This window comes from Microcaecilia unicolor, chromosome 6 (assembly GCF_901765095.1).
Source record: "Microcaecilia unicolor chromosome 6, aMicUni1.1, whole genome shotgun sequence".
Taxonomy (NCBI): Eukaryota; Metazoa; Chordata; class Amphibia; order Gymnophiona; family Siphonopidae; genus Microcaecilia; species Microcaecilia unicolor.
In genome coordinates this window covers 42,806,713-42,819,525 of record NC_044036.1, presented here as the reverse complement: position 1 = coordinate 42,819,525, position 12,813 = coordinate 42,806,713, and the positions used below count along the sequence as shown (strand labels likewise).

General features: G+C 43.0%; 1 protein-coding gene across 1 annotated transcript in view; it reads right to left on the bottom strand.

Annotated features, from left to right (window-relative positions):
* The window catches only part of LEPR (leptin receptor), a 204,665-nt gene that overhangs the window by 64,455 nt on the left and 127,397 nt on the right, over nt 1-12,813 (bottom strand). Inside the window, exon 10 of the mRNA XM_030207748.1 lies at nt 630-778. Coding sequence (XP_030063608.1) covers nt 630-778 — 149 coding nt within the window. The remainder of the gene's footprint in view (nt 1-629; nt 779-12,813) is intronic.

The window sequence follows — 12,813 nt, the reverse complement described above, 5'->3', positions numbered from 1 at the left end:
AAATTGCTGCATGTCAATTTTGAGTCTGAGACCTTACCGCCAGCCACTGACCTAGCGGTAAGGCCTCATTCAGTAACCGGTTGGTAACGGTCTACATGTATAAAATGCTGATTACCACCTGCGTGCCAGAAAAAAATATTTTCCGGCGTGTGTAGCAGACTCACGTCAAAAATGAAATTACCACGAGGGCCACACAGTAGCCAGGTGGAACTCAAAATTGACGCACGTTTGGTGCACGTAGGTGCCTAGGTGGCTTAGTAAAAGGGCCCCTAAAGCAGTGTGTTATGTGCAGAAATTAACTTATAAAAAGTAGCACAAAACATTTTTGTACGCACAGCTCATCAAACATTAGATGAAAGATTGCTGGTCAGTATTTTATAAAAAGCCACATACACATGTATGTGGTCACATAATATGCAAAAAAATGGCTATTATTTCCATAGCTTTGCTTACAAGGGTCAAATTTACTTTGGGTGAGCTAAGCCCCTCAGTCTTAAGATAAATGGTTGTAGAACCAAACTTTCACAAAATAAACAGTGATTTATTATGACATATGCAGTACATTCATCAGCCAAAGAAATATCAAGGTTACATGAGTAAATGTTGCAGTGGATTTAGTGAAAAGATACCTTCCAAACTGTTTCCTCTCCAAGCACAGAGTAGCGAATCTGAAATTGAAGATCATTCACTGGGAGAAGGGGTCGTTCCCAGCTCACGTTCAACAGTCCAGAATTCACTGTGATTTCAGCTTTAATTTTTGAGGGAGGCAGTGGCTTTACTACAAAGTTTAAGAAAGCAGCAATATAAATACACAATAACATATACACATTTACCTGCATTTTTGAACTATAACATGGCTCATATTATAAATTACACACGGACACAGAGGTATAAAATGACCAGCTGAGAAGATCTGCTAGGAAAGAAATATCTAATTACTGGGGAGAGAGGTGGATTTAATGTTAGGGGTAGGCAAACCTCTTCTGATTCTGAAAAGAAATTCAAACTGGAATCTGCAAATCCAAATAAATTTACTCGAATTTTCAGTCTTAATTTTTATATTTAAATTGCTCATACCAGTTTAGATTACAGAGATTCAGATATTCCATTGTATTAAAAAAAAAATCATTGAAATCTTTGAGTATCTTGACTCTAAGCATGAATCTGCATCAAAATCAGACCCAAAGAAAGAAAGAAAAACAGGTGAATACAGGTATGAAAATCAGCATGGGGAGCCCAAACCAGGAAAGATAAAGTAAAGCAGAAATGTTGGCAAGTTTAATTTGCACAAGTAATTACAGAGAGAAATACAATGATAATTCTTACACAGGCAAATACAGACTTCACACTTTTCAAAGCATGATGGAGGCAATAGCGACAGCTTGCCGCAATCTCTGGGTACTTTTACCAGTGGGATATGTACCAACAATCAAATTGAACTAGTAGTTTTGCCTTGATGATTATCTAAGGAAAACTTATCCACAAAAATCTGCACCTTCTTTCACTGCAGGTAATTTTTCAGAAATGAGTAGTTCTGCATGATCTCTGCCCTCCTTTCACTCCCCAGAACATCTCCATATTATGTGGATTTAAGTACTGTTGTACTTGTACCAAAGGTAATTTTATTACAGGTCATCTAGATAGAAGTCCAAATAGATACTTATTTTAGGGCTATTTTAAAAACACATTGAGGAGAAAGAGAGTGTTATCAGAGCACCATGAATATCGGTCAAAGGAGACGCATGGCTAAGTAGTCTGAAAGAGAGAGAGAAAGAGAGAGAGTGATGTGAGCTCCATGAACCCCAATAAGAAGAGATAGATAAACTTATTATTGAAGCACAACACCCAAATGAGAGTGATGCTTCTGGTTGATATCAATAGGATTGCTCCTCCATAAAAGGAAGACAAGTGACAGGGCAAAGCTGCAGGGACGCAACCACAGCCATGCACTCAAAGGGATGTGTCCTTTTGCAGCAACAGAGAACAGAGGGGAAAGATAGATCTTGGTTGGTGAGTTTACCTCTAAGGGGAAAATTCTATAAGTGAATATTTCCATTTTTCATGGCCAAAAGTTTGTGACCAAGCTGTGTTCAACCGTTCCACACTGGGTTCTTGATTACTAATATTGTTTTGGGCGACTTTGGGCTATGGTATTTATTTGTTTTGGGCTAAATATTTTTTTTTTTTATAGTTTTAGCCATATTTTTTTAATAATCTCAGAAGGTAAGAATTTGGTGGTTTTACATACGTACATGTTGAATTTTGCATTCCTGCATGAAAAGGATGTGTCACCTTATAATATTTCTATTTGTATAATTGTTAGTATAACCAAACTTTTGTTGTTTGTCAGTGTAAGAATAGATAGCAATCACAGCTGTGAGTGATAATAGAGATGTAATAATCTCTTAGACCACTGTATTAGTGTTGTTTGTTTGATTAACTTGACTGTAACAAACAATCAGAGCCATTAAAATTTGATGCTGAGTAAAAAAATCTGTTAAGTTAAAGAAACAAACTGAATATACATTACTTTGTTTACAAGGTGCAACAAAATGAAAACCTAAGGCTTCTATACAATGTATACTTTTAATATTGCAGATTCAATATTGCAGTCTGAAGAAAAAGACTATACAGTAATCATCTATTGAGCTGTGTACTTTTAATATTGTACATATTTCCCCCCTGTTTATTAAACTGTGCGGCAACGCTGACACAGCACAGCTCATGCCAAGTGAATGGGCTGTCAGCATTAGTGCACCAGCAGCTGCTAGCGCAGCTTAGTAAACAGTGGGGTTGGTGTCTTTGGTTTGATTTGCTTCAGATTTTCACTTGCATACAGCAGCATGGTAGGTGGGAAACAGCTTACCCAGAGAAACATGCACAGATCATAATTCCGTACAAAGAAAAGATACCAATAAGAGCAATTGCAAAAAAAAGCTGAAAGTTGCTCATTCAACTGTCATAGCAATGGTCAGACGAAATGAAGAGCTAAACAGTTTTCAGTCTTGGGTATGCTCAGGTCACCCAAGTGCTACAGATGGACAATGAGATCATAAAGGCAGCTAAACATACCCCAAGAGCATCATCAAGTGTTATCAAAACTAGAACTGCAGATAGTTCACTAATGAAACCAAGCAACGGGATATTACGCAGGAGATTGTTTGATACTGGACTTTGATTTGATATTGGCCTACACAAAAACTAAAGTTCTCTGCCAAAAAGATCAAAGATCAGCTCACTTTTTGTCACAAGTACAAGCAGTGGACAGCTGATCAATGGAAGAGAATTATGTTTTCAAATGAAAGCACTTTCCCTCTGATCTACAGCTTCTGTAGACACATAAGGAGACCTTTAAGTCAGAGACATAACCTGAGGTATGTTATAGCACAGTCAAACAAGCATGAAAGGTGCAGTATTTCAGGTGCAGTATCAGGATTTGGTCAAGCAGGACTGTGGATTATGCTGAAGAATACCACAAACAATTGAACTGTTTGAATATTTTGAAGGAGAAACTGCCAAACTTTATGCTAATTCACAACATAACCATGCACCATGCAATGAAATAAAAGCTGTAAAGGAATGGCTGACTTAAGAACAAATATAACTGTTACAACCTTGGCTGGATAATAGTCCAGATTTAAACATTATTGAACATGTGTGGACTATGATAAAGCAGAAATGGCCATACACAATCCAGTATCTGAATTATACCTTATATACTAGATCAAAGTTGTGTGGGCTCAGGAGATAAAGCTAAGTTACTTACTTGTAGTACGTGTTCTCCAAGGAGAGCAGGCATATATTCTAACATGTGGGTGACATTATCCATGGAGCCTGGTGTGGATACTGCTAAGTGCACTGTCACTTTAAATCTTTGAGGCAGTGTCCCCACTGTTCATGCGCAGGTGTCATCCTGCCCAACACCTGAGCATGGGACCAGAAATACAGTACTAAAGCTAAGAAGACAACTTCAAGGGGAGGCAGGAGAGATGTGAGAATATATGCCTGCTGTCCTTGGAGAACACCTGCTACAGGTAAGCAACTTAGCTTTCTCCGAGGACATGCAGGCATTATATTCTTACATGTGGGCCTCACTAGCTACCAGGCTCACAACATAAAAAGAATTTTGTCAATTAAGTAGATAGTGAGCCTGATGGAAAAAAGGGCCAGAGGGCGGAGTTAACTTTTAAGTAGTAAAAATATTCTTCAGGACTGCTTGTCCAAACTGGCTATCCCACCTAGAAAGCTGCTCTAGACAGTAGTGAGCAGTGACGGTGTGGACAGAAGACCATGCAGCCACCTTGCAAATGTCTTCAATGGAGGCAGAGTGGAAATGGGCTACTGAAGCTGCCATGGCTCTTACATTATGAGCAGTGACCTGGTCATGAAGGGTCAGCTCAGCCTGAGTATATGTGTAGGGGATACAGTCAGCCAGCCAAGTAGATGTTGAGGGGCATAATCGAACAAAAACGCCTATCTCAATGGACGTTTATCTCCGATAACGGGTACGTGAAGGGGCGGGACAAACCGTACTTTCGAAAAAAATGGACGTTCATATTTTTTCCCGAAAATACGGATTGTGCGGGGCAAATGCCTTGGATGTGTTCGTTTTTGAGCTGGGCACTTTTGTTTTTCAGCGATAATGGAAACCGAAAGCGCCCAGCTCAAAAACGAATACATCCAAGGCATTTGTTTGTGGGAGGGGCCAGGAGTCGTAGTGCACTGGTCCCCCTCACATGCCAGGACACCAACCGGGCACCTTAGGGGGCACTTTTACAAATCAAAGAAAAACCGTAAACGAGCTCCCAAGGGCATAGCAGCTTTCCCTTGTGTACTGAGACTCCCAAATCTCCCCGAAAACCCACTGCCCACAAGTCTACACCATTACCATAGCCCTATGGGGTGAAGGGGGGCACCTATATGTGGGTACAGTGGGTTTTGGAGGGCTCAGTATTACGCACCACAAGTGTAACAGGTAGGGGGGGATGGGCCTGGGTCCACCTGTCTGAAGTCCACTGCACCCACTAACAACTGCTCCAGTGACCGGCATACTGTTGTGATGGAGCTGGGTATCACATTTGAGGCTCACATACAGGCTGGAAAAAAAAGTTTTTAAACTTCTTTTTTTTTGGTGGGAGAGGGTTAGTGCCCACTGGGGGAGTCAGGGGAGGTGATCCCCGATTCCCTGTAGTGGTCATCTGGTCATTTAGGGCACTTTTTTGGGACTTACTCGTGAAAAAAAAGGGTCCTGCAAAAATGCCCTAAATTTTCGTTAAAAATGCCTTTCTTTTTTCGATTATCGGCCGAGGACGCCCATCTCTCCTCGGCTGATAACCACGCCCAGTCCCACCTTCACCATGCCTCCGACACACCCCTGTCAACTTTGTCTGCATCCGCCACGGAGTGCAGTTAAAAACGTCTAAAATCGGCGTTCGATTATACCGATTTATTCATTTTTGTGAGATAAACGTCTATCTCCCGATTTGGGTCGAAATATAGGCGTTTTTCTCTTTCAATTATAAGCAGGATAGTATGTTTGGTGATGGGTATCTCTAATCTGTTAGAGTCGAAGCATACAAAAAGCTGAGATGACTTCCTATGAGATTTCGTATGCTCCAGATAATACGCCAGAGCACGTTTGCAGTCTAAGGTATGCAGTGCTTCTTCCCCAGTATGAAAGTGTGGTTTAGGGACGAAGACAGGAAGTACAGTGGACTGATTGAGGTGGAACTCTGAAACAACATTAGGGAGGAATCTGGGATGGATTCAAATTATAACCCTGTCGTCGCAGAATCTGGTGTAAGGTGGGTCTGCCACTAGGGCTTGAAGTTCGCTTACTTTTCTGGCAGAAGTAAGAACTATTAAGAATGCTACCTTATATGTGAGGAACTTCAGAGAACAGTGATGAAGTGGTTCTATAGGAGGTTTCATGAGAACTGTGAGGATGACACTAAGCTCCCAAACCACAGGTGGTGGTCTGATAGGAGATTTGGTATGAAATAAACCTTTCATGAATCTTAATATCAAGAGATGAACAGAAACTGGTTTAACATCAACTTTGAAGTGAAACATGCTAATGGCACCCAAGTTTACTTTGACTGGGTTAATTTTGAGGCCAGAATCTGAAAGATGGTGGGAGTACTCCAAACGTGTAGGCAGAGAGTTCCCAGCAGGGTCAAGTGCTCTGGCTGCACACACGAGGGAAAATCTTTTCCACTAGAAAGTAACATTTCTGTGTAGAAACTTTCCTAGAGGCTACGAGTATCCCAGAGATTCCATCAGGACGGTTTAAGGAATGTCATCAGGAACCAAGTCACCAAGGCTAGAGAGAGGGAGTCTGGATGGAGGAGGGACTCCTCATTCTGTGGTATTAGGGTTGGAAAAGGATCTAACCTCAATGGTTCTCTGGACGATAACTCTAGGAGAAGAGGGAACCAGATTTGATGTGGCCAGTAGGGAGTAATCAGAACTATGGTCCCTTAGTCTCAACGTAGTTTGAAAAGAGTTTTCCCTATGAGAGGTAGTGGGGGAAAAGTGTATAGAAGGTCTGTTCCCCAGTTGAGCAAGAAGGCATCTGGGGCTATATGGTTGGCAGCATACATCCTGGAACAAAAGCATGGAAGCTTGTTGTTCTGAGAAGCGAAAAAAAATCCACAGAGATGCTGAGGAACCATTTGTGAGATGAAGGACTCTGCTCAATTTGTCTGCCACAGCATTCTGTTTGCTGGCTAGATAAACAGCTTTTATAGAGATGTTTCGAGAAGCTGCTCAAGTCCATGTCTGGACTGCTTGCCAACAAAAGTGGTAAGAACCTGTTCCTCCCTGTTTGTTCACGTAATACATCACAAACTGGTTGTCCGTGTGAATGAGTATTACCTGATTGAGGATGCAGTCTTGGAAGCTTTTGGGAGCATTCTAAATCTAGACCACTTACAGTTCCAGGAGGTTAATATGATGTCATTTCTCCTGCAAAAACCAAGAACCCTGTGTGTGGAGACCGTCAAGATGAGCACCCCAACCTACCATGGAAGCATCCGTGGTGAGGACCTTGTGCTGTAGAGGGGGTTGACACAGAAGATCCCGGGTGAGATTCTGGGACACCATCAATCACTGTAGAGAGCTGCATAGCTGTGGAATGACCCAAATATGGGCTGAAAGTAAATGCGTGGCTTGGTACACTGACAGGAGAGCGTCCACTGAGGAATTTGGAAGTGGAGTCAAGCCAATGGTGTTACATGGACTATTGAGGTTGTGACCAAGTAGGCGGAGCATTTGATGAGAAGATACTTGTGTGAATTTGAACACCTAAGCAGAGAGATATAGTATGTTGATTGCTCTCGGTTGAGAAAGAAAGGCCTGGCCCTGAGTGGTATCTAGGACAGCCCCTATGAATTCTAAGGTCTGAACAAGTCGAAGATGTGATTTGGGGAAATTGATCACAAACTCAAGGAGTTCTAGGAGTTTGATGGCAGATAGAATGGAGGTGTGTGCTGACTCCCGGGAGACTGCCTTGATTAACCAATCATCTAGGTAGGGGAAAATGTGTACGCTCCAACTGTGAAGCATTTTGTGAACATTCGAGGAGCCAGAGCCAAACTGAATGGTAAGACCTTGTACTGATAATGCAGAGTCCCACAGCAGAAGCAGAAGAACTTTATGTGTGCAGGGAGAATAGGTATGTGTGTGTATGCCTCCTTGAGATCTAGAGAGCAAAGCCAGCCATTGATTTGTACCATGCAAAATTTTTCTTTCAGCAGAAACCTGTTTAAGTCTCACAGATCGAGAATTGGATATACTCCCTCCATCTTGTTATCTGGAATAGAACCCTCAACCCCTGTTATATTATCTTATGTTTAGGGCTGCACATTTAATGCATTAATAATGCGATTAACGTGCTAAATGTTTAACTTGCATTACAAAATTTGCTCTGTCTCTCCCCCCCCCCCCCCCCCCCCCATGTATCCAGCTTTGCTCTGTTTCTCTGTTTTCTCTCTTCCCACTGGCTCACTCATTTTAGGTGGTTTGAAGCTCCTACATCAATTCACTACTTCTCTCTTCACCACGGCTGCAAGTAGAAGGCAGGAGCAGGGACATTCCTCTCTGCGTGTTGCCGCTAGACCCAGAAACAAGAAGTTTCTCTCTTCGCCACGTCTGCAAGTAGTTTAGTTTATTGGATATTTGCTTAACTGCTTTTCCAATGAAATCAAAGTGGTGTACACTCTAAGAAGAAGGAAGAAAAGAACTACAAAATATAAACATGAAAGGAAGGCACAGGGACGTTTCCCTCTACGTGCTGCCGCTGGACCCAGAAACAGAAAGGTATATCATCAGAGTTTGATGTAAATTCTTGTTTCTGGGTCCAGCAGAGCCCACAGCAGCAGAGAGGAACTCCTGCCCACCACTAGCACAACTCTTCATTTATAGTCAGTTATTCTAATTAGGATAACAAGCAAGGAGTGCTCTTACAGAGTTTTAATTACAGTTCATTACTTTCTAAAAAAAAAACACTAAATAAATCACACAATATACCATATAAGCTAAAGACTTTTTTTTATATTAGACTAATACCCATAATACCTTAGAAAGTTTTTAATTATTGAAAAACTCAAAATACTAAGATGGAGACAGCAGTCCAGCAGCAAGAGCGGTGCTTTCCAGTCTTTTGATTTGAGTGTCACATGTATGATTATCTCTCAGTTGGTGTGTGGTTATATGTGTGTGCCCGATGCAAAGAGCTCCTAGCTCTCAAAGATGGGTCCATTCTCTTGAGCCTAGAGTAGCAGACTTGGAGGAGCTGAGAGAGAAAGGGAGGTATATAGAGGAGACCTACAGAGATGTTGTAGAGGTCCCACCTCCAGTCTGGCAGCCCCTGTGCTGCCTTTGAGGAGAAAGGTCTCCTAGAAGGACAGTATCACCCTGGTGAAGTAGGAAGTACTCCTGTAGCCAGGACCTGCCCACCAGGAGATGCACTATCCTGTTGAACCAAGGATATGTATCTGAGAACTTCCATCCAGGCAGGAAGGGTTAGGACAGCTGTTGTAGTTAGTGATTCGATCATTAGGCATGTAGATAGCTGGGTGGCTGGTGAACATTAGGATCACCTGGTCACTTGCCTGCCTGGTGTGAAGGTGGCAGACCTTAGGCGTCATTGTCATGGTTGTGGCCGGGCCCTTATGTTCAGACCTACTGTTTCTCTGTATCTAGCTCTGTGACCTCTCCAGTCTGCCTTTTTCCCTATTGTTGTTTTTCCTGTAAGCCAAGCCTCACTTTGGTCTCCCTGCTTCTGCTTCATTTCATGTTGTTGTTCTTCCTGTTAGCCAAGCCTCGCTTTGGTCTCCCTGCTTCTGCTTCATTTCCTACTTGTGACATCATCAGCCTACTCCTTTATAAGGACCTAGGGAGCTTTCCTACGTTGCCTTTGCAAGAGGTCTCTTAATCTTGTGTTACCTGTTTAGAGCGTTTCCCTGCTTGGCTTTGTTCCTGAGTATCTTGCTCCTGAAGGTCTGTTCTGTGTTTCTTTGAGTCTTTTGTTTCAATGCTTGCTTTGTTTCTGTGTGTTTGCTTTTGTACCTTGATCCTGAAAGCCTGGCTCTAGAGCCACACCCTGCCTTTGTTGTCTGCTGCCTCTCAGTCTGCCTGGCCTTTCCCTTTCCAGCTGTGGGTGCTGGTAAGCACACTGCTTCTTTGTTTGTCTTCCTTTAGTCTGCTTAATCCTTTGCCTGCTATGTTTGCTTCCTGGCTCTTGAGCTCTGTTTCTGCCAAGTTCTGTTCCTGCTGTGTGTTTGAGCCAGGTTCTGCTCCTGCTCTATGTTTGAGCTACTTCTGTCCCAGTTCCCTGCTAAGCCAAGTCCCTTTCAGTATCCTGTTCTAGCCAAGCCAAGTCCCTTTCAGTATCCTGTTCAAGCCAAGCCAAACCAAGTCCCTTTCAGTATCCTGTTCCTGTCAAACCAAAGTCCCTTCCAGAATCCTGTTCCAGCCAAGCCAAGTCCGTTACAGAATCCTGTTCCAGTCAAGCCAAGTCCGTTCCAGAATCCTGTTCCAGTCAAGCCAAGCCTGTTCCAGAATCCTGTTCTAGCCAAGCCCATTCCAGAATCCTGTTCCAGCCAAGCCCGTTCCAGAATCCTGTTCCAGCCAAGCCTGTTTGAGAATCCTGAATCCTGTTTGAGAAACCTGAATTCTGTTCCAGCCAAGCCTGTTTGAGAATCCTGAATCCTGTTTGAGAAACCTGAATTCTGTTCCAGCCAAGCCTGTTTGAGAATCCTGTTCCAGCCAAGCCTGTTTGAGAATCCTGAATCCTGTTTGACAATCCTGAATCTTGTTCCAGCCAAGCCTGTTCGAGAGTCCTGAATCCTGTTTGAGAATCCTGAATCCTGTTCCAGCAAAGCTTGTTTGAGAATCCTGAATCCTGTTTGAGAATCCTGAATCCTGTTCCAGCCAAGCCTGTTCGAAAATCCTGAATCCTGTCCCTGCCTTGTTTATTGTCTTGCTTCTGTTATTCTTGTTGCCTAGCTCCTACCCTGTCTTGCCTGTCTAGTTATGCTTTGTCTTGTCTCTTTCAGTCTAGTCCTGTCCGGATCCAGTCCTTGCCTTGTCCTTGTCTTGCCCTTTTCTGGACCCAGTTTTAATCTATTTCCATGTTTTGCCTTGTCTTGCATTTCTGGGTCCCAGTCCCAGTTCTAATCCAGTTCCGAGTCTTGCCTTGTCCTGTCTGGGTTCCAGTTCTGGCCTTTTGCCTTCTTTTTCTTGCCTCGTCTGGATCCGGTTCTTGTGTTGTCCATTGTGTTTAGTTACCTCTGTCCTGCCTAGTTTATCCTAGTCCAGTCTGTTCTGATTCTTGCCTGTGCCAGCCCAGGTGATTTGTCTGCCAAAGCTCCGGCTTTGGTCCAAGGGCTCACCATTCCTGACAGTTGTGACAGTCACCTAGACACGATCTTAGATACTGCTGGAGAACAGCCGGCTGTCTTGGTACATGTGGGGACCAATGACATAGGAAAATGTGGGAGGGACATTCTGGAAGTCAAATTTAGGCTCTTAGGTAGAAAGCTGGAGTCCAGATCCTCCAGGGTAGCAAAAGGCAGGCAGAGCTCCTAAGTCTCAATGTGTGGTTGAGATGATGGTGCAGGGATGAGGGATTTAGATTTGTTAGGAACTGGGCAACATTCTGGGAAAGGGGGAGACTGTTCTGAAAATTGTCCATAGTACTTGAAGATTGGAGGGTGGCCAATGTGATGCCGATTTTTAAAAAGGGTTCTAGGGGATAAAACGAATCGGAGAAAACTTTTCTTCACTCATCATGTAATTAAACTCTGGAATTCGTTGCCAGAGAATGTGGTAAAGGTGGTTAGCTTAGCAGAATTTTAAAAAGGTTTGGATGGTTTCCTAAAGGAAAAGTCCATAGACCATTATTAAATTGGACTTAGGGAAAATCCACTATTTCTGGGATAAGCAGCATAAAATGTTTTGTACTTTTTTTGGGATCTTGCCAGGTATTTGTGACCTGGATTGGCCACTGTTGGAAACAGGATGCTGGGCTTGATGGACCTTTGGTCTGTCCCAGTATGGCAAGCCACTCGGCACCCTCGCTGACATGGAGGGAAAAACAGCCGACACAAAATCAAAAGGTTCAATGGTCCACAAAACTCAAGTAGTTCCATACCCATAAATGGTCAGTGCTTCCTGGCCAAAAAAGGGCTCAGAGGCCCCGAAGGCTAAAAAGAAAAAAGGAAAATAATTTGAAAAATAAATAAATTGAAGAAAATAAATAAAGAAAAAGAAGAACATCAGAAAAAAAAATCCTGAAAAAGGGAAGACACAAAAAAAGCAAAGTTTGACACACAGAGGAGAGATTAGAAACCCAACCTCTCTGATCCACGGAAAACGCTAAACTGTTGGTCCCATGCTCAAGAGTTGGGAGGGAAGGCATCTCTGTGCATGGATGGTGGGAGCACTGCCTCAATGTTTTAAAGTGACAGTACACTATGGCAGTGTCTGCACTGGGCTCTGTGAATGAGATTACCCATATTTGAGAATATTATGTCTGCCTATCCTCGGAGAAATATAATTACGCTCTAAATGCATAACTTTTGGCCAGACATTTTGATGTGGCAAAATTCAGCTGATATTTGTTTAAAGTTATCTGGATAAGCTGGCCACAGGAATAGCAGATCAAAAGAAGATGTACAGCTGTAGGGATATCTTTCACCAACTATGGAGCCCTTTTACAAGGTGGCAGTAGGGCTTCCGTGCATGTAGCGTGCACCAAATTGACACTATCGCCCAGTAGCGTACCCATCTGGTGGTAATTTTGAGGTTGGTGCGCGCTGTTTCCCATGGTAGAAAATATTTTTCTATTTTCTACTGCAGGGGCGGGGCATTCCCAGCAGTAATCGGCAGTGCAGCCAGCCACATTGACGCACACTGCATGAGTACGGCACATGTACCGGGTGAGCCCTTATCGCTAGATCAATGGATGGCGGTAAGGGCTCAGGCAGTAAATAGCCATGCGCTACCTTTAATTCTAGCGCATGGCCAATTACTGCCCCCATTAAAAGAGGCCTTTTTTCCCAGCCGCACTAAAAATAATGGCCTAGCGCGCGCCAAAAACAACGGCCTACACTACCACAAGCCACTTTTTACCATGGCTTAGTAAAACGACCCCCTATATTCAGCGGCAGTGACTTATCCAGATCTCTTTTTATCTATCTAGTTTTAAAATATCCAGGTAACGTTATCTGTATATCTTTAGACTGAATATTCGCCTCAGCAAATCTGATATCTCTGTTGCTAAGATTTTGAAAGTTCTTGCTAATAACA